The sequence below is a fragment of the Bos taurus genome, chromosome 12 (assembly GCF_002263795.3).
Source record: "Bos taurus isolate L1 Dominette 01449 registration number 42190680 breed Hereford chromosome 12, ARS-UCD2.0, whole genome shotgun sequence".
In the NCBI taxonomy this organism is placed as follows: Eukaryota; Metazoa; Chordata; class Mammalia; order Artiodactyla; family Bovidae; genus Bos; species Bos taurus.
Window position 1 is genome coordinate 86333523 of NC_037339.1, and position 26306 is coordinate 86359828.

Here is a 26306-nt window from a genome sequence, read left to right on the forward strand (position 1 = left end):
TGGGAGGGCCTAGGGCAGCCCAGAGTCATCTGTGGCTGAAGTTTTATTTTAATTTTGGTTCTGGGCCCAGTAAACTACAGTTTAGGTTGGCGGCGTTTACCGTTTTCCAGATGGTCAGCGTTGCCAAGTGAGGTGGACCGTCTCCGGTGCTTCTGTGACCCAGATGGTTCTGTGCTTAATAAAATGTTCACGGCAGAAAAATGCCACTGAGCACCCCGCAGAGGGAGAATTTGCCTGAGGAGGAAAAAACTCTGTCGCTCAGTTGTATCTGACTCTTGGCAACCCTGTGAGCCGTGGCCCACCAGGCCCCTCTGTCCGTGGGGTTCCCCAGGCCAGAATACTGGAGCAGGCTGCCGTTTTCCTGGGGAGGAAGGGCCTGTCTTTCCCACTCCCGCAGGGGCCAAGGGTGCAGGTTCAGTGATGGGGGCACCTGGGTCCCTGCCTCCCCACAGGAGGTCCGACTCTGCTCGCAGGCCCTGGGAAGGCTGGTGATTCACGCCGAGGACTCTGATCTGATCAGCTCATGGAGCGTGGTCTTAATCACTGCACCCAAGGAGGTTCGCAGAGGACAGTGAAAGCTCCCTGGGTGGACGGACTCCCTGTAGTGGGGGGTGTGGGCACTGGAGACAGGGGAGCCACATCACGCTCGCCACGAGAAGCCAGAGCGCCAGGGACGAGAGTGGGAGATGCTGGTGTTCAGAAATGCCTCCTTACCCATCAAACAAGAAGTGTTGGCTTTTAAAGCTGCAAACGGACCACGGAACAAGCATTGCTTTGTCCTGAAGATGGCTGTTGGGGGGAACCACCTCTGCAAAAGCTGATCTGGTGAATCGAGGCTAGGTTACATGCTGTCGTTCCTGTCCAGCCGTGTAATTCGGCTAATAGGTTGTGTTTGTTTCAGCTGAAATTCGAAACTTCCATTAGTGACTGCCGCTGGGCAAGATTGATTTTCGGCGTATTTCAGACTCTCTTCTGTCCTTGTGAGCTTTCTGACTTGAGCGCTCAGGCTGCCGCGCCCAGATCCCAACACGGCCGATGGCGAGGTCCGCGAGGGCCAGACCGCTGCCCACACTTGGCTCCTCTGGTTCTTCAGCCACTTTTGGGGTCGGGGAGGGGGTGGGTTCCGAGTCCAGAAGCAGCGTGTTGGCAGAGGTGGCGGGCAGCGTCTGCTCGGGGCACATCTGCGAATCCCTCACACCTGCCCTGCTGGGCCCCGCGGTCCAGACAGCAGCCCGGCCACCGCACCCGAGGTGCTGACGCCCATGAGGGCCCTGGAAGTGGGGTGTTTCCTCAGCCCGGGCGCAGAGAGCCGGGGTGCTCTGCGACTGAGTTCATTCCATCCTGCCTCACTGTGATCGCTTCGAGTTTCTCCAATCTTAGCTGTTCTCCTTGGGAAGTCCGTCGAGCTCAGTTTTATCCACTAGGAATTTCTGTCTATTGAAAAACCAGCCTTAAAGATATTCCTTGTTTTCCCTAAAATGGGAAGCATCTTGCGTTCTGGTGACATGGCAGTGAGAAGACGGGGTGGAAGCGGCTTCAGAGACGTGAGGTTCCCTGCACTGACCCTGGACAGGGTCTCTGCACCAACTCAGAAATGTGATGGGTGATGCTTGGGACCCGGGAACCCGTGGGGGCCCTAAGGGACTGTTTTACTGAAACAAAATGACTAGATCCTAAAATGTTCCTGTTCAAGAAGTCTAATTCAGTGGTTTTTAGTGCATTTACCACCTTATGGAGCACCACCATGATCTAATATTAAAACCTCGTCATTTCCCGGAATAAACCCGGTGCAGGAGCGGCGGCCTCCCTGGCCCCGGGCCGCCACTGTGCTGTCTCCTTCTCCACGGCTCTGCCTGTCACAAACTCCCATGTACACGAGTCGTCCAGCGTTTGGTCCTCCGTGTCTAGCCCTGTTGATTTTGAATATCCTTCCGTGTGCCCATTGGCCATTGCAGCTCTTGGAGAAATGTCCAGTCGAACCCCCCGGCTTACTTGCCTTTTTATTATTGGTTGTGTCAGCTGGTCCATCCCAGGTACCGATCCCTCGGCAGACATGACTCGCACGTATCTCGTGGGGCATCCCTTGGGGCCGTGCAGGCAAAGCCTCGGCCTCCAGTTCACCTGCGTCTTGGTGGGACGTCTTGGGATTCCCCAGGAATGTGGGGATCTGTGAGGCCGGATCCCCCCGGCCTCCCGACCTCCTCTGGAGGGAAGGGGTGTATGTTCTCGGCCGGCTGACAGGCCAGAGCGCGGGCCGAGCCATCCTGCTGTGATCTACGTGTGAACACAACTTCGAGGAAGCTAATTTCGCCTAGGTCTAGTCCTAGGAGTTTACTTTCAAAAACTGCCGACACCTGCCTGTTCCTTACGCTGCCTGTTGTAAAACTAGATGTTGGACGTCTTAGAATCAGGGCCCCCGCTCCCTCCTGCCGCCGACCTCTCTGCCGCCCTGCCCCAGGAGATTCCGTGATCAGCCGTGACTCATCTCAGAGCTTCGTGTGGCCTGACTTCCTCTGGTGTGCGTCACACGGACGCTGTGGTTACTGTTTGGTTTACAACAGGCGGGGCTAAGAAACTGCTTAAGAGGCCAAGTCTGTTTTCATTGGTGAGCCTGCAGAGACCCAGAATCCCTTTGTATTACTTCCGGTGGGCTGGACATGGAGACGTTGCGTGGCCCATCAGGCACACAGCTGTCCGCATCAGGACGCGCACGACGGCATCAGCGTGCGCAGAACCGCGGCAGACAGGCGCTCCCAGCGTCCCGTCTGCTGCCTTCTCTCCGCCTTCTGAGCTGAGTTTAACCTGCTTAGGGTTTGCACGTTTGTGCCTCTGCCACACATGGGGCTCCCCAGTGGCTGATCCTAAACTGCCTGTCTTGCCTTGAGGCTCTTTGGCCACTGTGACCTCAGGGGGCACCCTCCGTGGGCGCCGCTGTGGCCTGACGGTCGAGCGTGAGGCCCCGGACGTCGCTCCGTCCCTCACTCTGTGACCTGTTCAGGGACTCAGGGAGCTGCCAGGGCCCCTGGGGGCTGTCGCTCCTGTTTCTTTCCTCAAGGGCCAGCACCAAGGCTCGCTCTCTCGTACAGGGCTGAGTCGGTCAGTAGGAGGCTCCTCCCGGAGGAGCTTGTGTTGCAGGGGGCAAGTCCTGCTGGAGGGCCTGGGCTTGCTTCCTGACCTTGTTCCACGAGCAGGAATTGTGCCCCGGCCTGTACCGTTAGGGCAGCACCAAGGAGCTGTATTCAAGGCTTCCAGTGATCCCACTAAAACCGGCCTGTGCCCAGGGAGGGAACCAGCCTTGAGAAACCTCTTTTTGACTTGCTCCCTGCGGGCTCCTTCTGAGCTTGGGGCTCCCTGTCTGGGGGGAGGGGGCAGAGCCCTGAGCTGGGGCTGCCTGTCTGAGGGGTCCAGGCCCCGCCCTGAGTTGGGGCTGCCTCTCTGGGGGTTCCAGGTCCCACCCTGAGCTGGGGCTGCCTGTTTGAGGGGTCCAGGCCCCGCCCTGAGCTGGGGCTGCCTGTCTGAGGGTCCAGGCCCCGCCCTGAGCTGGGGCTGCCTGTCTGAGGGGTCCAGGCCCCGCCCTGAGCTGGGGCTGCCTGTCTGGGGGTTCCAGGTCCCACCCTGAGCTGGGGCTGCCTGTCTGAGGGGTCCAGGCCCTGCCCTGAGCTGGGGCTGCCTGTCTGGGGGGTCCAGGCCCCACCCTGCGACCCAAGGATTTGTCATAGTTTCTCTTCCGGGTGTCCCGGGCTCTCAGGGCTGACAGCACTTAGTCCAGCTGAGTGTTCTTAGAAGGCTCTCCTGGCGGCAGTGTTCCCTGAATGTCCGGTGCACAGCACTCAGAATAATGCAGAGATGGGTCAGACGCAGGTCGTCTGCGTTCCAGGAAGTCTTGTTCTTGTGATTGTGTGGGGGCCGAGAGACCCTCTGGTCCGAGCTCACAGTTTTACATTCTTCTCTCTTTAGACACCTTTCCCCAAGTCCTAGGATCACTCACTGTCTTTTCTCTTTGGAAGCCTCAGGGCTTTGCTGTCACTTTTTATTTTTAAGTGGGCCCGCTGTGTCATTTCCACTGACAGTCTGCCTTGAAGGCCCCCTCGGCCCCCAGTGGGGGTGCAGCTGGCACTTCCTTGAAGAGCTGGCGGGGAGGAAGCACAGGTTCCTGAAGGGCCCAGGGGGATGGATGGGGGCAGGGGTGGAGGTGGGGAGGAGGGATCGACCTTGCAAGCGGGTCCAGCTCCCCGCCCCCCCCACCCCCCCCCAGGCCCCTACACAGACCAGCATGAAAGCCGACCCCCAGAAGACCCTGCCCGCGGGCCCCGCCCACGCTGACGGCTCTGTTTCCCACCCGCAGTGTGCCGGGGAGGAGGACTGGGTGGACAGCCGGACGGTCTACGTGGGCCACCGGGAGCCCCCGCCAGGCGCCGAGGCCTACATCCCCCAGAGGTACCCGGACAACAGGATTGTCTCCGCCAAGGTGAGCATCCGCCTGGGACTCCCCCCGCGGCTCCTCGGGCCCTCAGAACTCCCGAAGCTGGGACCACCCGCCCCTGAGTGGCCAGGCTGCACGCTCATCACCAAGCCCCCTGTCACCCTGCAAATGCTGTTAGGGCGTCACAGCACGTCCTCCTCACTTCGCTTCTAACTATGTCGTGTTTAAGGGTCAGATTTGAAGTCTAGGGCTCATCCTCCCGGCAACACTTACCAGTCGTCTGGCCACCTGCCAGGCTAGAGCGCCCTCCTCTGCAGAACACACGGCACAGGGGTCGCCCATGCCACCAGCCTGTGATGCCTGGCACTGCTGGTCGTGGTCAAGAGGAGGCCCTCGGATAGGGACCTGGGGCCTGAGTCCACAGCGGTGGACGTCTGTAGATTCAGACCAGGTGATGCTGAAGGCTAGACACACAATCATTTTCATTTAAAAAACAGCTCAGGATGCAGAAAATACAGCTTAGCTTGTAAGAAATAAATTTACAAACGGGTTTGGAGAATATGTTGGTGTATCTATGTCTTCTTGGAAAGAAAATGTTCATTTCTACCTTGGAAGACTGTCAACAGTGGCTCCTTAAGGGCACAAACGCCTGTGCCGAGTTAAATCTCCAGCCTGATCTGTGACTGGTGAACGATGTGTGGTCCACGTTCTGTTCCCTTTTGAGCAGAACATGGTAGAAGAAGGAAAAGTAAGAAATGACCCCAAATGTGTGATCCCTTCCCCTTGCTTCTGACCTCACACCGAGCCCCGCAGCCAGGGCCTTCTCGAACCTCAGCCGCGCACCCCCTGCCCCAGACTCAGAGGACGATGGGGCATCACCAGTTCACAGCGTGGTGCTTGGGCACACAGAGCACGTGGCTGCCAGCTCTGCCCTCATCACCGCAGCTTAAACGTCCAGTTCGGGCTGTGCGGTCTCCCCCCCCCCGCCGAACACAAGACTGAACTCCTTGAGACCTCGGGGCTTGCCTTCCCGGGAGATCGTGTGTTTTTTAGAGTACCCGAGTGCACCTGTGCCAGAGCCCTGTAGGGTACAAATGGCCACAGCCTCACCGGTTTGCGGACACTCTGGGTTTCCTCTCCGCGGCTGGCGAAGCAGAGTCGCACTGGGCCGCCCCTGTCTCCCCAGTGCCACGTGAGGAGGGGGCAGCCAGGCAGGGCTGCTTCTCTGTGCCTGGGGCCCCTCCAGCCCACGGTGAGGACAGAATCCAGAGGGGAGAAGCCCACGGTGAGGATGGAACCCAGAGGGGAGCCCATGGCGAGGACAGAACCCGGGGGAGAAGCCCACGGTGAGGACAGAACCCAGAGGGGACGAGAGCGGCCAGGGCCGGCTCGCGGCTGACGACGCACGCCTGGGCTGTGGTGTGAATGGGACACGAGGTGGGGATTGTGGTCTGGACTCACAACTCCCCAAGTTGTGTGATGGGAAAGCAAAGCTTTGCCTGCCTCAGACGTCTCAGCTCCAGCGCAGCAAGCAAGTACGCACTTTGTTCTGCACTGTCCTGCTCTGGGGTTTAGCACTGAGGGCTCTGGTGTTAGGTTCTGTCCTACTGATGATATCAGCGAAAGGCAGGACCTGACGGACGGATGTGGGTCAGAGTGCATCACTGTGCCTGTTATGCAAAGTATTACCTTATATTGTGGCCCAAGTGTCTGAGCAAGTATTTGGATCATTACCACTCAGCAGAGATCAAAAATGTGCGATTGGCCCTCTGTTAACTATTTGCCAGCTCTCATGTGCAATAAAGACCTCATTTCATTTTATCCGTACAGTTCTGATGATCCGTGCAGTCCTGACTGTTTAAACCATCTCACTGGATTCTCAGTTTTCATGCTGCACATTGTCAGAGGTTAACAACCCTTTTCCCACCGTATTACTGATGATCAGCAGTAATAACTTATGATGGTCATTTATTCCGTAAAATATGTGGCTCACACAACATAACGTCTAAGCTGCAGCACAGGCCTCCTACACCCGGTAGGAATAAAGTAATCATTTAGGTGGTTTTAAATTCCAGATCTGTGTGGTTCCCTGGTAGACTAGGATTTAGGAAGCGGAAAGGGCGTCCTGAAATAGCAGCATTAAAATAGATTAAGACTGATCTGCACGTTTGGAAGGATGATAGAAGATGGCCTTCTGTAGTAGATACGTGGCGCTTTCTAATGTGGAAGCTTGCAAACACGCAGGAGAAGCGGGGGAGTCTGCGCCTGACCACCCGCTGTCTGCACGGACCAGCAGGTGCCCGGGGTGTTCGTCTGTGCGTCTCTTTCCTACCTCGAGACCATTCTGAAGCAAACCCTAAACGATGTACAACCTCCATCTATAAATATTTCAGCAGATAAAAGACGGGTTTTGAGTAGGACTCTTCCCGCTAATGTGACTTTGCACTGAGTAGTTTGTTAGAGGTGGGGACGCGTTCTGACTTCCTGCGTGGTGAGTGTGCTGGTCTGGGTTCTGGAGACAGGGTGGGCTTCACGGGATGGAGCCTTGAGGGCAGGCCCACTTGGGATCGGGATCTCTAGGAAAGGAGCATGTGAGGGCTGAAAGGTCACAGAATAGCAAAATGAGACACAAGTGCTGTGGTATGACATAGCTTATGTTTCTTTTAATAGCTCCTTTTTAAAGTTAGTGAAAAGTAATTTCCTCATGCCCAAGAACACTGGGCTGGGTGGCCTTTCCCTTCTCCGGGGGATCTTCCTGACCCAGGAATCAAACCAGGGTCTCCTGCATCGCAGGCAGAGTCTTTACCAGCTGAGCCACCAGGGAAGCCCCGCTTATGGCCCACTTAAGACGAAATACATCTCTGTCAAGCACTTACAAAGATTGATTTGTTGGTGCTCTTTCTCAAGTTACAGAATCTCAACGACTCTCATTTCTGAGACCAGTTTGAGCCAGAGCTTCAGTCCTCACCACATTGCTTTAAGGCGCACGTTATTCTTTTATTTTTTCTTTTGGTCTCGCTGTGTAGCCGCTGGGATCTTTGATCTCCGGCCAGGGATTGAACCCACGCTCCCTGCAGTGAAAGCTCCAAGTCGCAACCGCTGGACCGTCAGAGAAGTCCTTGACACACACTGCTCTTTTAATCATTGTATAGACAGAAAGGGTAGAACTCGGACATTTTAGCCGTGAAACTCTTCTTAAGCTACCTTGCATTACCTTGAATTATCTGGGACTGGGCAATTCAAATACGCTGCTTCGAGTCCGTGTTCTGTGTTGGCAGTTTCTCTGTACGGTCAAGAAGTTGATAAAATGTCTACAAACACTCTCGGCTTTGTTTTGTATCAGAAACTGGTCGTTTTTCACTGTGAGACCCAGGGCGGCCTGCCGTGTGGCGGAATGACCACGCGGTGTGAAGTGTGTGAAGTGTGGTCCTGACGACCCCATTCTGTGTTTCTTCTCTGCAGTACACGTTTTGGAACTTCATACCCAAGAACTTATTTGAACAGTTCAGAAGAATAGCCAACTTTTATTTTCTTATCATATTTCTGGTCCAGGTAAGGCTGGTCACCTCTTCCTGTTGCCCCAGATGTAAATATAAATAAGTGACATTTATTCTTGGATGATTGACTGGTTTGCTGATAAAGAGGGAGCAGGGACTTGGTGCCCCTTTATCTACAGACCCGTCACCTGCTTTCTTCAAAGACAAGCGTGTTGGTTCAGAGAGACCTGTTAACTAGAGCATGGGTGTGAGCCCCGTGTGCGTGAGCCGGTCCGGCTGCCTTCTGCCCTCATCCTCCAGTCCTGATGGGAGGCCAGGAGCTTCCTAACCTTTAGGAGGACTTACTCGCTAAGCTCCACGTTATTCCACTTATCCCCAAATCACGATGTTCTTGTTGTTCAGTCACTGGGTCGTGTCCGACTCTTTGCGACCCCGTAAACTGTAGCACGTGAGGCTTCCCTGTCCTTCACTATCTCCCTAAATCATGTGCATGTTCCTAAAAAAAACACTAAAAGGAAGAGAGTTAACAGGAAGAAAGTGGAAGCCACAGTGAGATGTGGATAAGGAAACAGGTCAGGCGTGCTTTCAGATCGGCAGCCTGACTCGTGTCAATCAGACAGAACACAGTGGAAGGACTTTAAAAAATTTCCCCCCAGTAATGTATGCAAATAATGTCGCTAAAGTGTGGCACCAGAAGCAGAGGGTGAATTGAAATAACACGTGCGCTGGAATTATCCCGTGTTGTTGCTGCTGCTGACACACCCGTAATAAGGAGAACTGCCCTCAGTTTTCTAGTAAAGGAGGATGGTTTACCTTGTATCATTTATCTCCAGTGGTGGGATAGAGTGGGGCAACAGCCAAGTGAGTTAACATGAGTCAAAGTGGATGCTACGATGTGTCCAGGGCCAAGCAGTCCACCTGAAGCCCCTCAGAAGGGTTTCTGAAGCTGACTCACCCACCCTCTGTTCCCTGCAGCTGATTATCGATACGCCCACGAGCCCGGTGACGAGCGGTCTCCCGCTGTTCTTCGTCATCACGGTCACGGCCATCAAGCAGGTGAGCTCTGCAGATGCGGGCAGGGAGGAGGAGGGTCCCACAGAGGGTCTGCTACGGGGGCCGCGTGTCATCCACAGCAGAGTCTGCTGGCTCGTTGCAGCCAGTTCACGGGACATTCGGCTCACCTCCAAAGTTCACTTCTGTAACTGGTTTAGATGGACTCTTGAGTTAAAACAAGGCAGGCTGAATAATTTAGTGCTCATTTGCTGCCCTGAGTATCCAAGGAGGAACCTGTCGTCCTCACGTTGAACCGCGTGCAGTGGCCCGTGAGTTGCTTGCCCGCTGCATCCCCCGCTGCCCGGACCCGAGGAGTCGCTCCTGCAGAGGCTCTGAACGTGCCCCCGCACGTAACACAGCCCCGCGACTCCTGACTCGGGGTGGATCCTGCACCCTCTGCAGCCCTGACTGATGAGCCAGTGACCGACGGGAGAGCAGTTCACCTGCTGTTGCCATGACCTGTTCACTGGGGGTTAGTGCTTAACTATCAGCTCTGTTCGGTTCCCACCATTTGGAAGAAAGCCGCGAGTCTCACTGTCCAGCCCCTCCTCCAGCCTCGGCTCCTGGCAACCGCCAGTCCACTCTCGGCCTACCCCGGGTGTTTGTATTAACAGAATCTCACCTTGGTGACCTTTTGTGCCTGACTTATTTCACTGAGCGTGTTCTCAAGGTTTATCCACTGGTAATGTGTGTCAGTGATTCACTCATAGATGAATAATACTCCACCCCGTGTGCAGACCACGTTGTATTTATCCAGCACCCACTGATGGGTATCTGGGTGCTTCTGCTATTCTGGCTCTTCCGGAGAACACTGTCAGGAGCAGTCACGCGGAAGCTTTGTGTGGACACAGCTTCTCGGTTCCCCTGCGTGCATACAGAGTAGAGTTACTCTAATGTTGCAAGTGTCTTCCAAGTGACCGCGGCGTGGACGTTCCCGCCAGCTGTGCGTGGGTTTCCGGTTCCTCCACGTTCCCGCTGAGCCTTGTCACCCGTCTTCCTCGGGTGCGCTCACCCTAGTGGACGTGAAGTGGCACCCACGGTGGTTTCGCATTTCCTTCGTAAAAACGATGCTGGGCATCTTTTCATGAGCTTACTGGCCTTTTGTAAATTTTCTTTCGAGAAATACCTTCAAGTCATTGGCCCATTTTTAAATTGGATTGTGTCTTATCCCTGAGACAATTTGTATATTCCAGATACAGGTCCCTTATCTCCTGCATACTTTTGAACACAATGATGTTGCGTTGAAATATCTGAAAGGCAGCATCTAAATTCTTGGTCACGTTGTTGCTGACGAAGCCATGCTTTCTGTGTTAGTCTCTAAATAAAACATAAAAGCGCTGAAGGCCCATCACAGGAGTCACGGCGCCCGCGCTGCCCCCGAGCGGCGGGAGTCACGGCAGAGCGACTCCTCCCGACCAAGAGAACACGAAGAGCCGAGGCTCGGGGCCGCCTTCGTGAACGTGAGGCCAGTCCCCTGCCGGTCTGCACGGTGAGAGTGTCCGGACTGGTCAGTGTTTGATCCAGAACGGGAGTGGCATTGAAGGCTTCCCTTGTGATCGTCTGGGTTTTGTCTTCCACTCGCCAGTGATCTGCACATACAGATTTGAACGGCGATATGATTTTACCTGTTGCCCATGAAATTGGCTTTGAATGTAGAAGTCTGAAGAGCGGACAGAATGAGAATGTGGCCGTGCAGGCGTCCACACACGCTGATGGGCGTGGCGGGCCATCTCGGGGACCGTGTGGGGTGTCTGATGAGCCTGAAGACGAGCACACAGGGGCCTGTGTCACAGGTGGAGCCTGGTCTGTGCGCTTGAAGCACCCTGTGTGAGCCCCTGAGGGACAGGCCGGGGGGCTGGAGACCCCAGTCCTGACCTGAGTGGGCTCTGCCCCGAGGCCGTGGTGCCATTGAAGCTGAAAGAGCACGGAGGCCTCCTGAGAGCACCCTGATTGCGGCGCAAGGGGCGTCCCCATCCCTAAGGGGGTGCCCTGGCGCATCCTGCCCTGCAGCCATGGCTCCTGGGGGTGGGTGGCGTGTAAGGTGCCCAGCAGAGAGCGGTGGCCACGGCTCCTGGGCGTGAGACCTTCCTGCCACTTCGGCCAGGACATGGTGCCAGGCGGGTGGGGGCGCTGCCCTCTGCAGCCTGGGTCTGCCCTGGCTCCACCCGGGGCGACGGGCCGGCAGCCCTGAAGGGCTTGAGGAGGCGGAGGATTCGGGGCTGTGCCCTTCCGGGACTGCCTGGCCCTCAGCGGCCCTGCCAGCCCCCTGCCTGCATGTTGCCCTGCGGTTCTCCGGGCTGAATCCCGGTTTCGGGGCCACCTGCCGCCCGCCCGGGTCCCCGTCAGCCCTGCTGGGCGTCCTGGCCTGCTGCACATGGAGAGCCCCTTCCCCGGGGACCGCAGCCCAGCCTCCCCGGGCGTGGAGCAGCCCTTGAGTGTGGCCGCCCGGCCGGAGCAGGCGAGGGCTCACGGGCGTCTCTCCTGGGTCCCGGCAGGGCTACGAGGACTGGCTGCGCCACAAAGCGGACAACGCCATGAACCAGTGCCCCGTGCACTTCGTGCAGCACGGCCGGCTGGTGCGGAAGCAGAGCCGGAAGCTCCGGGTGAGTGCCCGCGGCACGCGGCCCTCGTGCCTTCGGCGGAACTTCTGTCTGAGATTGCTTTAGTCACTGCGTGCAGACCGCCCTCTTCCCCAAGTGCTGCTCCCTTCAGGCAAGCTCCGACCAGTGTTCTCAACCCCTTTCTTCTGTGGGTCAGTTTTTAAAGCTGTAATCAACTGTAGAGCAGGTTTAGGGTCTCAGCGACCTGAGCGCTAGGTGGGTCCACCTCCAGGACGTGTCTTTATGTAGATGGGGTCACACAGCCTGTACCTGCCAAACTGGCTTTCCTCTCACAGTCGAACTCCCTCGGGGCTCGCCAAGGGTGGGCATCTGGACGCCTTTCTTTGCTTGGAGAGTCCGTGGGGGTGGACCAGGGGGGTGGGGCTGTTTCTCCAGATCGGGGCCATGATGAATAAAGCTGCTGTGAGCATCTGTGTAGAGGTTTTTTATCGTGAATATAGTTTCCTTTTCTCTGGTATAAAAGTCAGGAGCTCAGTTGCTGGGTCATCGTGGGAAACCCCGTCTTAGTGGAGCGGGAGCAGCCCAGCCGTGCCCTGAGAGCCTGCCCACCCATGTGTTCCCGCCAGCTCTGTCCCAGCACCCCAGCAGTGCTTGGCACTGCCTCTCGTCTCTGTGGCCCTGATTCTGCGTGCGGTCTCAGCATGCGCCGCCCTGGTGGCTGGCGAGCAGGCTCACGCCTGCTGTTCGCCCTCAGGGCGTCTTCTTCCGGAGACACCTGTTCTCGCTGTTGTTGCTTCTACTCAGTCCCTCGTTCAGTCCGGCTCTTCGTGATCCCGTGGACTGCAGCCCTCCGAGCTCCCTGTCCTTCACTGTCTCAGCAGGTGTTCCTTCTGCCCAGAACTCCTTTTTCTCTGGTGTGTCATTCACTTCAGTTCAGTCGCTCCGTTGTGTCCGACTCTTTGCGACCCCATGGACTGCAGCACACCAGGCCTCCCTGTCCATCACCAACTCCCGGAGTTCACTCAGACCCATGTCCATTGAGTTGGTGATGCCATCCAACCATCTCATCCTCTGTCGTCCCCTTCTCCTCCTGCCCCCAATCTTTCCCAGCATCAGGGTCTTTTCCAATGAGTCAGCTCTTTGCATCAGGTGGCCAAAGTACTGGAGTTTCAGCTCCAGCATCAGTCCTTCCAGTGAATATTCAGGGTTGATTTCCTTTAGGATGGGCTGGTTTAGGATTTGTGGCCCTTGCCCGCTTCCTGCTTGGTTCATTGAGGGTTTTTACTGTGGAATGTTGGGAGTTCACATATTCTAGACGCTGGTCCTCTGCCAGAAATGCCTTAATGGGGTATTTCGCTAAGCAGAGGCTCTTCATTTTGATGAAGTCCAGTTCACTGACTTTTCCTTATATGCATGATGTTTTTAGTGTCAAGTTAAGAACTCTTTGCCAAGGCTTGGTGGCCAAAGACTTTCTCCTGTTTGTTTTTTCCCTTAAAGTTTTTATAGTTTTAGATTAAGTTCCTTATCGATTTTGTGTTACTTTTTACGTGAAAGTCCTTTTTGCCCAGGACTGCCCGAGCGCTCCAGCTCGTCTGTTGGGAAGGCTGTCCCTCCTCCATTGACTGGCTTTTGTACCTTTGTCCAAAGCCCGTTAAGCCCATTCTGTCGTGATGGCCTGTGCCAGTCCTCTGCTGGAACCACACACTCCTTTTCACTGTGGCCACGTCCCAGGCTTTACGCCCATGGGATGACCACTCACCTCATCCTCCTGGATGGAGTTCAAATATTGCAAAGTATTTCTATCATAGCAAAATAGAATATTGCAGAACATTCTTTCATCATGCCCCGTGGCATGTCCAGGGTCTAAGCATCCAGTGGTGTGTCGACCTCCCTGGTCTCTCCTGGGTTTGGGCCACATGCTCCGGAAGCTGCCCTTCTCAGCCGCGTCATCCACACGCTTTCCTTCCAGCGATGCTGTGACGGCGTCCGTGGGAGCCCCGGCCCAGAGGCCGGTTCCGGTTCACAGCGCTGTCTGTCGTCTGTCCTGCAGGTTGGGGACATCGTCATGGTCAAGGAGGACGAGACCTTCCCCTGTGACCTGATCTTCCTGTCCAGCAGCCGTGCGGACGGGACCTGCCACGTGACCACCGCCAGCCTGGATGGGGAGTCCAGCCACAAAGTAACATGCCTGTTCTCTGCCTTGGGACCCCCTCCTTCCCCTGGGAGCTGTGCTCCTGTGGCCGGAAGCTGCACGGGGAGTGAGGCTCTGTGTCCAGGGACCTCTCCTTCCCCTGGGAGCTGTGCTCCTGTGGCCAGAAGCTGCACGGGGAGTGAAGCTCTGTGTTCAGGGACACCCCGCCCCCCCCCCCTTCCCCTGAGAGCTGTGCTCCGGTGGCCGGAAGCTGCACGGGGAATGAGGCTCTGCATTCAGGGAGACCAGGGACTGTTTCCTCTCGTTTGCGTCTCCTCAATCCCCACTTTCTTCTTCCCACCCCAGCGCCCTAACCCTCAGCCTCTCCAGATAACAGAAGCAAGTCCACGTTCCTTTTTAGCTGCTGCTTAGCGAGGGCACCCAGTTAAGGACGTAAGGAAGAGATTGTTAGAATTTGGACGTTTTCATTTTACCTGTCAAAATCAGTGACTTCACCAGACTGGAATTGTATGGAAAGTGAGTCTCGATTTTGCCCGCTTATTACTTCAATGAGCATCTTTTTGTTAAAGTATCTTAGTAAGGATTTTCAGAAATGATGATTCATTTCTTACATTCAGTGTGGAGTTCTGTACTGGCAGCTGGTACTAAACAATTTTAATTAATGATCACAAACGAAAAGCACACAGCTGTTAATTTTAAGGATTTCACTGTTTTGAAAACACAGACTCTTGCAGGGAGTTTATGAAAGTGAGCCTGGCCTGTGGGTCCAGCATTTCTGAGGCTCTGGCTCCCGTGGACACAGGAGCTTCCCCGAGGGGCAAGCCCTGAAGGGTGCCCTGCTCCTCCCCTGTGGATGACCACAGTCTCATCACATGATGCCTGTAGGGTTTCCACACTCACTCTCACATTTTCTACATCCCGAATCCCAGGGGAGGAGCCTTGTGGCACAGTCGTCTGTACGGAGAGCAGTTTTGGGTGGAGGGTGCTCGGTGTTCAGTGGCCGTCAGAGCTTGAGGGAGGGGTCGTGTCCGCTCCTCCCCAGCCTAGGCGAGCCGTTCACACCCGACCACGGGCAGTGGGCTGCCGTCCACACCCCCACCCAAAGGGGGACGTCCCTGCCCAGATGCGGCCACCCTTCTCGGGAGCAGATGCCTCGAGGGTCCAGTGCATCACTGCGGTCAGGGGGAAGCCACACCCGTCCACACGTGGCCTGTGGCCGACGTCTGTGTTTGGGCTCCTGGGCTCGAGGCACCGGAGCTGTCTCCTCAAGAGCAGAGGAGGGGCCCTGTACTGGTCACACCTGCAGAGCGCTCCTGTCCGTCAGATGTGGACAGAGCTCTCGTGAGGACAGTTTAGAAGCTCCCCAGTGTGGGACGCGCCGGAGCTTTCACCTGTTAGCCGGATGCTGTGATCGTGCCCCCGTCATTGTGAATCCTCACACGCTTGCCCGAGCTTACTCATCAGGGTTGGGGAGGAGATGGCGTCCTCCCAAGCCGGCCCACCTGTCCACCATTCCTGGTGCCCTCAGGGCCCATCTTCGCAAAATGGGGTCCCAGACCAGCAGCACCAGCAGCCCTGGGATCTGCTTAGAAATGTGGTTCTCGGGCGCCACCCAGACTGTTGGCCTCGGAGACTCTGGGGCAGGGCTGGGGCCGTGGCGTCTAGTCTGGACAGATGAACCCAGATGTCTGTTTTGGAGGAGACTTGGGCTCATTGAGGTGGGGCAGGGCTGGGGCCGTGGCGTCTAGTCTGGACGGATGAACCCAGGTGTCTGTTTTGGAGGAGACTTGGGCTCGTTGAGCTGGGGCAGGGCTGGGGCCGTGGCGTCTAGTCTGGACAGATGAACCCAGATGTCTGTTTTGGAGGAGAGCTGGGCTCGTTGAGGACGCTGGCTGAGGACGCTGTGCTGGCGCCTCTTGGGTGCAGGAATCACGCGCGGGGGCACCTGTAGTCTTACAACGTTTTACATCTGCAGACTCTGTCCCATACGGTAGCCAGGCTTTGTACTCAGGCTTATTTATGTGCATAAACATTAAACACCGGGGCTGCCCCAGGACGGGGCTCCCACTGCGGGGAGATCGTGTTGCTCGTTTGGGCTGTGACCCCCCATGTCCTGTCCGTTTGCAGACCCATTACGCAGTTCAGGACACAAAGGGGTTCCATTCGGAGGAAGACATCGACAGTCTCCACGCAACCATCGAGTGTGAGCAGCCCCAGCCTGACCTCTACAAGTAAGCGGGCCTCCTCCCCGGGTCCCCCGCCCCTTGCCCCCAGGGCCTGGCTCCTGGCTGGCTGGGGGTGGGTGTGTGTGTGCATCACTGGGGAAGCCCAGGCCCCTCCGATCTCTAGCTCTCTGTTCAGATACTTGAAAAGGCTTCGTGGAACTAAACGTGTTGAAGAAAAATGAATTTTTTGTGCTTCGAGGAAGTCATTTTAAGAAATGTCATTTAAGTCATTTAAGTCATGAGCAAGTAAAAGCAGGGCGGGGAAGAAGCGTGGTTGAGCCCCCCACCCCTGTGTTCTCGGGAGGACTCAGCCCTTCTTAGAGACGGAGGTACGGGGTGGGGGCTGTCCAGGAGCCAGGGTCTCAGGTCCTGTTCCCTCCCGCCCCCCCGCCGCCCTGGCAGTGACCTGACCCTCCCGCCCCCAGGTTCGTCGGCCGCATAAATGTTTACAACGATCAAAATGACCCTGTGGTGAGGTGAGTTCTCTGCTTCTTGTGAACGCTGGGGGGTTTCATGTCTATCGTTCAATTAAACGTGGTTCTTTTCCTGATGAGAGCTGTTCATGGTCGCTGTACAGTGGGTTTGAGGGGGTTCTGTCTGACTCGAGTCTGGGCTCTGTCCCATGGCTGGTTTGAGGAGGTCCTGTCTGACTAGAGTCTGGATTCTGTCCCATGGCTGGTTTGAGGGGGTCCTTTCTGACTAGAGTCTGGGCTCTGTCCCATGGCTGATCTGAGGGTGTCCTGCCTGACTAGAGTCTGGGCTCTGTCCTTTAATTGGTTTGAGGGGAGCCCTTTCTGACTAGAGTCTGGGCTCTGTCCCGTGGCTGGTTTGAGGGAGTCCTGCCTGACTAGTCTGGGCTCTGTCCCGTGGCTGGTTTCTCTGGTACATACGTCTGGATGTGTTAACACACTAACCACACCATGGAGAATGTTCTCCCGAGAGTCTGCTGAGGGTGCCTTCACAGCAGATGACGGGAGGGTGCGGTTCCCCGTTAGAAACACCTTCCGTAGCTGAACAGACTATGAGGCCGAATGGCTTCTGACTTGGAGGCCGTCGGATCGGCTGCGTGAATCTGCTCGTGGTCATCTCCGGGCACCTTCTTGCCCTGGACATCGGGGATGTGCCTCCCAAGGGCCTGTTCCGGGTTCACGCCCACCAGGGATGGGAACCTGCTGCAGGGGATGCACAGTGACCAGTGTAGGTCCCAGCTGGGCATCCACTCCCAGACCGCTGGCGGCTGGGAGCTGACTCGGCCCCGAGGCTTCGGACCCCGCTCAGCCCGGCCGTGGGCTCTGCGGCCTCCGCTTCCCAGGCCTGGGGACGTTTTACCCGCGCGAGGTCTCGAGGTCTGCACTGAGGGGACTGCCTTTGAAGTCCTTTTCCACAAACCCTGCTGGTCAGAGATTGATTTTCCTCCAGTTCACACGTCTTCAGATTGCTGGTGTTCTGGTATTACCGTGTGTATTAAAGAAAACACTGGCCCGGAAGTAGAAAAGAAAATGGAGATTAATGTCGAATAAGCAGTTGCGGGGTTTCTCTCCTTGAGAGGCTCCAGGAATTGCTTGTTTTAAGGAAGCAGTTGGCACCTTTTTAGCGTGTGTTTATCCCCACTCTTCATCAGCAGGTTAGCAAGAGCTTTCCAGACCTGTGGAGGCCTTGCCTTGGTCTTTCTTAAACACATATTGTTCTAAACGTGAATGGCTGGTTAGTGAGGAGAACCAACCTGTATTCTTGTGCCTCGTGAGGATTAATTTGTATTTGAAGGAGGGTGGATAGATTGAGCTGGCTCCATAGCACCAGTGGGTGAACCTGGAGAAGTCAGCACGGCTGGTTTTCCTTATTTGATATTTGTACAAAGTTGACGCCTGAGTCTCTTGAGAGAGAATTACTGTTACCGTATTCTGATACTTTATCTAGTTTTGCTTGTTTTAGTATTTATACTAAAGTCAGCAGATTTTTAATATTTGGATGTTTAAAGATGTTTATAAATTTGTGGTGTGGACAGATATGAATTGTATATCCAATTTCCGGATCCTTTCTGAGTGATGTTTCTTCATCCTCCTGTCCAAACCAGGAGCAAAGTGGTTTTTAAAATAAGTTATTTTTAGACACCAGAGACACTGTATGAAGGGCCACTTGTTTCCGTAAACACCTTGGACGTGCGCTGCCGTGTTTGCCGACAGAGGCTGACAGTGCCTGTAACAGAAATGGACGCGTGTGTACCAGGGCGCCCGTCCCACGAGGCTGTCGGGCTGGGGACCACGCCCTGAGACCGCAGACGGCCCTGGGCAGACCCCTCGGGTCAGGGCGTCCCAGCCAGCGCGCCCCACTGGGCAGGCCCTCTTTCTCGTCTTCACCCTGATGTGGTCCTGAGCCGGGTCAGCTGAGTACACGGGATGCATTCACGCTTATATTGTTCAGTAAGTCCTCAGCCTCCCTTGGTAAAAGGAAATCAAATGCTAATTGAATGAAAAGAAAACTTGAGCAAATTTTCCCCTCTACCCCAAATCCCTTTACTCTCCAAAGAAAATCAGGAGAACATTGTAGATGTAAAGTTAGTGAATCTGAATCTGCTTCTGATTCCCTTTCTGCTCTTGGGAAATGAGAAGAAATGATTTCTCGGTCAACAGAGGGAACCACTGGCCCCCGAACCCCTAAAGGCAGAGTTTGTCGGCTGTTGAGTTGACTCATCTCACTGTTGAGTCCCAAGTGCTTGTTTTCACATGAATGGTTTTTAACTTCCTCGGTCGCCCCAGCACAGCAGTGCACGGGTCACTGCAGACTCACAGGCCAGCTGCGTCCAGGGCCTGCGGCTTGGCTGCGTGCTTGTGGGTGCCTCACTGAGCCCCCAGCGCCTCTCTGAAAGCCAGACTGTGTTAATGTGTGTGATACTCCCCCAGGATGTGCTAGAAACAGCTCAGTGAGTCGCAGGCACCACTTGGCATCCCCAGCGCAGCCGGCCTCAGATGTGAAGCTTGTTGGGGCGGGTTTCCGGGCTGGTCTGTGGGGTGGCACTTCTGGGGAGGGCCCTGGTGCTGCTGGTGGTGAGACCCTCGCTGTCTCTAATGGAGTGGCATCAAAGCCTTGGGGGCCACCCAGTGGGTCTGGGGCCCTGATGGAGCTGACTGTGGGAATCTCCCAGCAGACGGTTCTTACTGGCCCCAGGGAAAGAGTGCCTGCCTTTCCTGGGGCTCGGCTAGAGTTCATAGTCCAGATACAGGCGGATCTACACTGAGATGGTTTCCTCGTGAGATGCAGTGTCGAGCCTGTGAGCTGCTTCTCCACTGCCCTGTTTCCTGTCGTCCTTCTCTTTGCAGGTCATTAGGATCGGAAAACCTGCTTCTTAGAGGAGCCACGCTGAAGAACACCGAGAAAATCTTTGGTAAATGTTCTAATTAGTGAATTATTAACACTAGCTGCTAAGACTAAGGGCCCCGTAAGCAGTTAAAATCCGTGGAGGTGCCTGAAAGTGTCTCTTTGTGCTCTGAGGTGCTGTGGATTTATGGTGGCGAATTGTCCTAAGAAAACCAGTCTGCATGCACGACCACAGTCCCCCAGGGACATGTCAGGGCGCTGCCTGCGCACTGAGCGCCTGCAGCTGGTGACTCGAGCATGAAGTCGTGCCTGTGAAAGAATTCACACACGCTCTGCAGGAAGTTCTTTCAATGGCTGTGTTTCTTTGTTAGTAGTTTCCATTTCCAGGGGGTTAATTTTTATGTTTTAACTGATACACAAGTAATACACAAGTGTGTCTTATTGTTGGGAAACCCAAATAACTAGAATCTGAACTTGTTTTTAAAAAAGTACAGATTGCTCCCTACGTATGCAGGAAGAAAAAAAGTCTTTGGTCTAAAGAATCTTTTTGTATGACTTTTTATGAACAGCTAGCTGGCCTAGAAAAATGTAAAGTACGCTTTATTTTGTCCAGAATTCCGCGTGTGCCTCTCTGCGTGTGCCTTACTGTGTGCAGCAGACAGACACAGCTGTGCGGCTGCTCTGTCATCTACTCTCTGCTTCACAGGTGTTGCTATTTACACGGGCATGGAGACCAAGATGGCACTGAACTACCAATCCAAGTCCCAGAAGCGGTCTGCTGTTGAAAAGTAAGCTCGTATATCCCATGGATTGAATTGCATAAAGAGCCTACAGCCATACCACCCTGGTGCGCCCCATCTCATCTGAATCACGTAAAAATCCTGACTTCCACTGTCGCAAACCCCGGCAGTGGTGAAATCGTTTTCCTCTTGGTCTGATCAGCAACTCCGTGAGGTCTGACAGACGACGGTTGGGCTGATGATTTAGATCTTAGACGGACCGTCTTATTTCATGGGGCTGTGGAGGCCTTGCACCCAGCCACATGTAGACTCCCACCTGAGTGCAGACAGCTGGGCCAAGGCCAGCTGTGGACGCCATCAGGTCCTCCTGTGAAAAAGTCGAAATTACGTCGCTTTTCCTCACACTGAGGAAAGTGTGAGCAGAGCCAACAGTCTTCACTAAACAGTAAAATCCTTTTGATAATAAGTCAGGACAGAGTTGGGTTTGTAAGAAAATGTGGCCCAGGTGGTGTCTTCTTTGCCTCACAAAATACAGTGCGTCCCTAACCTGAGGTGGACGACTGGGTGACCACACGTGGTGAAGTGAAGAGATACTGGCTCCTTAGTGATTTGGGGGTGACGGTCGGGGCACCATTGTCTGCTGTTGGCAAGTTGACCTCCAAGTGGAATCCTGGGTCTCTGCCCACCTGTGGCTGCATCAGCTGTGAAGTTGGGCTGTCGGTTCTTATTAAGGAAGGATACTTAGTTTCCAGATGTCTGCATTGACAAATCAGTCTCAGATACTGGAAAATCAGACCTCCTTCATAGGCTCCTAAGGACTGGCTAAGGACTCAGCAGTTTTCCTACTCAAGGCGTTCGCTCATTCCCTCCTGCCTTCCTCCAGGTTGGGAACGCACAGGCTGATGCTTCGCAGTAGAAGACGTTGGTTTCCAGGGCTTCTGTGAATTAAGAGCCTTAGACCGTGCAGAAGCCCCCTGAGCAGGGCGGCCGTGCCCTGCGCTCCTGTCCACCAGAGTTCCCTGCCCCCAGCTCTGTCCTTGTGGCCCCAAACACAGGCCAGTGGCCAGAGTGGACGCAGATGTAGACAAGCTTGCCTTTGCCGCTTGGACAGTTGGTCGGGGGGTCCCTTTGCTGTGTTGTTCCTGTCTGCTCGCAGCGTGCTCATTCCGACGTTCGACAGCCCGCTCCGGGTTCCTGGGGGAGCAGGCACCCAGTCTCCACGCCCGTCTTGTGTTTCAGATCGATGAACGTGTTCCTCGTCGTGTACCTGTGCATCCTTATCAGCAAGGCACTCATCAACACCACGCTGAAGTACGTGTGGCAGAGCGAGCCGTCCCGGGACGAGCCGTGGTACAACCGGAAGACGGAGGCGGAGAGACAGAGGAACCTGGTACAGCGGAGGCGCCCGTGGGCGGGTGCTGTGGACGCCTGGGGGCACGGGATGATGAACTGTTGGTAGTAGACATGCTGGTGACGGTGAAAGAATCAGCTGCCCCCCCATAGGCGCTGGTTGCTCCGCCTTCTTTGGGTATTTGAATATTCGGGTCTGGAAAAGTATCAGCTTCCATCCTAAATCCATAAGGACGAACCTTAAACCTTGGGAGCGTGGCGTCTTAACCACTGGGCCACCAGTCAAGTCCCCAGTGTGTTAATTTGATTAAATCTCCTCTACTTAGGGGCTTCCCCGGTGGCTCAGATGGTGAAGCATCTGCCTGCAATGCAGGAGACCCGGGTTCGATCCCTGGGTCGGGACGATCCCCTAGAGTAGGAAATGGCCACCCACTCCAGCATTCTTGCCTGGAAAATCCCATGGTCGTAGGAGTCTGATAGGTTACAGTCCATGGGGTTGCAAAGAGTCAGACACGACTGAGCGACTTTCCTTCCACTTCCACTTTTTCTGCTTAAAATGGTGCCGTTTTCCGGCTGGGCCTACCGCATCTGCCTGAGCCATGTGCAGATCCCAGCCTGGGCCCCTGCCTCTTTCCTGAGCTCAGTCCAGCCTCCCAGGAGACTAAATGGCTCAGAAATAAGGACGAAACTAGACAGAAAAGCCGCTTATCCAGACCTAAGCTTGGTCATTTGCTGGAATCTCAGAGGAAACAGTAATCCACTGTTTGGTGTCCTCCGGGCTCTCGGCGGGAGGCCCCCACTGTCTCCAGGTGTGACTCACAGGTGGCCGTCCCCCGACCCCGCCCATCAGCAGCACAGGTGTGGGGCCGCTCCCGTCCTGGGCCAGCCTCGGCGCCCAAGTGGGCGGACAGAGGAAAGCAGGCGGCCCCCGACGCCCAGGTGGTCTTCACCTTTGGGTCTGAAGCACCTGTATTCAAAAGCAGCACTTGCTGAGCTGGGCCAGCTAAGCTGAGCTCCAGCTATGCAGCGCTGGCGGTGACCACGCTGCGCCGTCTCAGTTCCTCAGAGCCTTCACGGACTTCCTGGCCTTCATGGTTCTCTTCAACTACATCATTCCCGTGTCCATGTACGTCACCGTGGAGTTGCAGAAGTTCCTGGGCTCCTACTTCCTCACCTGGGACGAGGACATGTTTGACGAGGAGATGGGGGAAGGGCCGCTGGTCAACACCTCGGATCTGAACGAGGAGCTGGGGCAGGTCAGTGTCTCCGGAGCTGTCTTCTCTCGCTGGCTGGTGGGGGAGCCCCTCGCACCTGCGTCCTTGGGTTTCCAGAGGCCATGTGACTCTCAGCCTGCAGCAGACGCCCTGGGTGTTCGGAGGGGGACGCTGCCATCCCTGAGCAGATACGACTTACACCCGAAAGACGGCAGCAGATTCCCCCTCCTTGTGTGACAGAGGTGGTGCTTCTGTGTCGACAGGTTAGGCAGACTCGTGACGTTCACTCACCGACACCGGCTCACCCGTGGCCTTTCTAAGTGGTGCTGATTCTGCGTTTCGGGGGCCTGGATTGGGGTGAATCGGCAGTGAGCCCTCAGCTCCCCCAGCCGTCCTCTCAGGCCTCATGGCCCGAGGTCATCACTGTCAGGGTGGGCAGAGTGAGACTGAGCTTCAGTCTCTGGCATAAAGAGAGTTCAAAACCCCTCCACTGAGCTGTCCAGGCTGCCAGCTTGGGGCCTGAGCTCTGTGCTGCCTTGACCTGCTAAGTGGGTGTGATAGCCAGGACCTGCCCTGCAGAGGGCACGTGGGTGGGAGCCCCGAGCAGGAGCACCGTGGAGGGGCAGAGGGTGGGGGTCCGAGCCCCTCGGGGGCAGCACTGGCAGCAGAGCCGCGTCCGCAGGTGGAGTATGTGTTCACGGACAAGACGGGCACCCTCACGGAGAACAACATGGAGTTCAAGGAGTGCTGTGTGGAGGGCCACGTGTGCGTGCCGCACGCCGTCTGCAATGGCCAGGTGCTCCCCGACGCCTCCGCCATCGACATGATCGACGCCTCCCCGGGCGCCAGTGGGCGGGTAGGTGCTCGTGCTTCCCGCCCTCGTCCTGCCCCCTCCCTTCCCACGGGCGTGTCTCAGGACACAGCAAGGGCACCTCCTGTCCCGGGGTCTGGGACTCGCAGGAAGGAAAGATGTGGGTGCAGGCGTCCCCGCGGGCGTCCCCAGTGAATCCGGCCGTCTCGTTGGGGCTGGAGACCGCTCACGTCACACTGAGAGTGAGTGCGTGCTCACGCATGGACACACTCACAGGGACCCAGTCACAGGCACGGGCACACCTGTGCTCACACAAGCTGCACAGTTGTGCACACGCACGCACGTGGACACGCACACACACAGCCTGCCGCTGCAGCTCCAGATCTCACTCCCTCAGGGAGGGGCGTTGCCCTCGTCAGCAGTCACCCCAGAGGCCCTTCCAGAAACTTGAACCTGCCACCTCCCTGCGTCCACGTCCATCTCGTCTGGCCTGGACTCCGCCGCCACCCCCAGGGGCAGAGCTAACGCTCCCCACCCCCGACGGCTGCAGGCCCGGCCGTGTTGGTTGTCGTCTTCTGTTTGGGTTCCTTCTGTCTTAAGTGGACGTGCTTAGAGCTGTGCGTTGTGCTGTGTTTCAGGAGCGGGAGGAGCTGTTTTTCCGGGCCCTCTGTCTCTGCCACACCATCCAGGTGAAGGATGACGATGAGGTGGATGGGCCCCAGAAGTCACCAGACTCGGGGAAGCGCTCTGCATACATCTCGTCCTCGCCCGACGAGGTGGCCCTGGTCGAGGGCATCCAGAGGTGCGTGTCGGGCGACTCTGGTCCTGGAGGCTGGGTGTCCTGGGCGCTGTCCACCGTCACAGTGGACGTGTCCTGGGAGCATCCTGACCAGGCCCCTGGGCCTGGGGCGTTCCGCTGGGGTGGGGGCCAGGCGGCCACTGCCTCTGGGCTCAGGCCGTCCTCTGATCCCCAGGCAGTGGATGTGGCTTCCTCCTGCTGTCTTAGATGGTGGTTTCCCTCCTAACTTCTGCATAAACTAGAGGCCCCTGCAAACACTCACAGACGTTTTTAAGATGCAGTCTTAGAATCCTTTATGACAAGTCTTCCTCATCCATCCTAAAAAATTGAGGTCAAGCAACTTGCAGGGTCCCACAGCGTGAGAAGGGCTGGGCTGGATGCTGCAGCTCTCTCACCGCTCGCTCCTGTGAGTCCTGTCCCACCAGCTCCTTCACGTCTCTTTACTGGGCGTTGTTGCTGCTTCCTGACACGGGGCTCCACGCAAACACTTGGGAGAACACTTCTCTCCAGATGGTAATTTCATGTCATCCCGTTCTCATCGCCGATGACCCTGATTTAACTCTGAAGGTGCGGGATTCACTGCACAGCACAGGGAACTAAGCCAGAGCCTCCTAACAACTTGTAGCAGAATGTGAGCTGCGTAAAGAACCAAGTCACGCTGCTGTGCATCTGAAACTCACCATAGAGTGAGCCAGCCGCCTTCAGTTAAAAACTCACCATAGAGTGAGCCAGCCGCCTTCAGTTAAAAACTCACCATAGAGTGAGCCAGCCGCCTTCAGTTAAAAACTCACCATAGAGTGAGTCAGCCGCCTTCAGTTAAAAAATCACCATAGTGTAAGCCAGCCGCTTTCAGTTAAAAACTCACCATAGAGTGAGCCAGCCGCCTTCAGTTAAAAAATCACCATAGTGTAAGCCAGCCGCTTTCAGTTAAAAACTCACCATAGAGTGAGTCAGCCGCCTTTAGTTAAAAACTCACCATAGAGTGAGCCAGCCACCTTCAGTTAAAAAATCACCATAGTGTAAGCCAGCCGCTTTCAGTTAAAAACTCACCATAGAGTGAGTCAGCCGCCTTCAGTTAAAAACTCACCATAGAGTGAGTCAGCCGCCTTCAGTTAAAAAATCAGCAAGGGCTCTTACCTTCCCCTTCACTGCCCTCGGAGCATGGGCATCAGACACCCCTAGTCTAATTGGAACCGTGTTTTTGTCGTGGACTAAATGCTGCATTTTTCCTGCAATTTGACAGTGATAATCAGGTGTGTGTGTTGTGTGTTCAACATACGTATTCACACGCACCTAGGGGAGAGTTCTCAGAGCGAGTGAGACCTGTCTCTTGGAAAACGAGCGCTCAGGCAGTAAGGCACATTCAGTCGCAGGGACCGCCCCTGAGCCGCCTCTCCTCCGGCAGCAGCTCCCCCAGGCCAGCGGGCCCTGGCCCACGGGCTGCAGCGCCTGCGCACTGTCAGGGCTGCTGTGGTGCTCGAGTGTGTGTCCTCCTCCCGTGAGCTCCTTGCACCAGGAGCCGGGCCGCTTGCTCTAGCCCGTCGCTGGGCCGGTGCGGGCGGAGCTCCCGCGCCTGCCGGTGTTGGATGCACGTCACGAGTCGAGTGCCCTGCGGCCCCGTGTTGAGCTGGGCTGTGGTTTCCTTGTCAGTAGACCGAGCGTCCGCCTGGAGACTGACAGGCTCCCAGAGTCCTAATTCTGATGTCGTAACCTCTGAAGGGCCCCCCTGATAGTAGAGACAGGGCCCACTCCCCAGACCTGCTGCCCTGCAGCGTCACCAGTAGGAAGCAGCTCATCACGTGTGAAGCGCCGAGCGGCCGTTCCCACGTCCAGTTCCCTGGGCTCGTGGAGAATTTTCTCAGACAGTGAATAAATTCAGCACTGACTTCGCCACACAGCTTACAGTCTCCGTTTTACTAGAAGCATTTCTTCTCCAAAAGGAAAGCTTTCCCAAAGTACGAAACAGAAGTATCTGTGAGGAGGAAAGAGGTCCACATTAACCCCTGGGTTTGTCTGCCCCGCAGATTTGGTTTCACGTACCTGAGGCTGAAGGACAATTACATGGAGCTGCTGAACAGGGACAATGACATCGAGAGGTGAGGACACCCCTGGATGGGAGGGGAATATAGCATTGTCTTCCCAGTGTTTTGTTACCGGAGAAAATAC

General features: G+C 55.8%; 1 protein-coding gene and 1 long non-coding RNA gene across 7 annotated transcripts in view; one reads left to right on the forward strand and one right to left on the reverse strand.

The window, feature by feature from the left end:
• Positions 1-26306, forward strand: part of ATP11A (ATPase phospholipid transporting 11A) — a 104735-nt gene that overhangs the window by 45672 nt on the left and 32757 nt on the right. For all 6 annotated transcript variants that reach the window (XM_025000176.2, XM_059892342.1, XM_002692013.7 and 3 more), the window contains exons 2-15: positions 4346-4468; positions 7886-7975; positions 8896-8976; positions 11469-11576; positions 13585-13713; positions 15814-15917; positions 16337-16387; positions 19229-19293; positions 19933-20014; positions 21206-21356; positions 22375-22572; positions 23213-23386; positions 23980-24143; positions 26165-26236. In XM_025000176.2, the coding sequence (XP_024855944.1) occupies positions 4346-4468; positions 7886-7975; positions 8896-8976; positions 11469-11576; positions 13585-13713; positions 15814-15917; positions 16337-16387; positions 19229-19293; positions 19933-20014; positions 21206-21356; positions 22375-22572; positions 23213-23386; positions 23980-24143; positions 26165-26236 (1592 nt within the window). The remainder of the gene's footprint in view (positions 1-4345; positions 4469-7885; positions 7976-8895; positions 8977-11468; positions 11577-13584; positions 13714-15813; positions 15918-16336; positions 16388-19228; positions 19294-19932; positions 20015-21205; positions 21357-22374; positions 22573-23212; positions 23387-23979; positions 24144-26164; positions 26237-26306) is intronic.
• On the reverse strand, positions 33-5773 carry LOC132346807 (uncharacterized). Its single transcript, XR_009496767.1, has 4 exons — positions 5534-5773; positions 5031-5139; positions 4697-4887; positions 33-4129 (listed from the first exon to the last, which is right to left on the reverse strand). It is a non-coding gene; the product is annotated as an uncharacterized lncRNA (long non-coding RNA).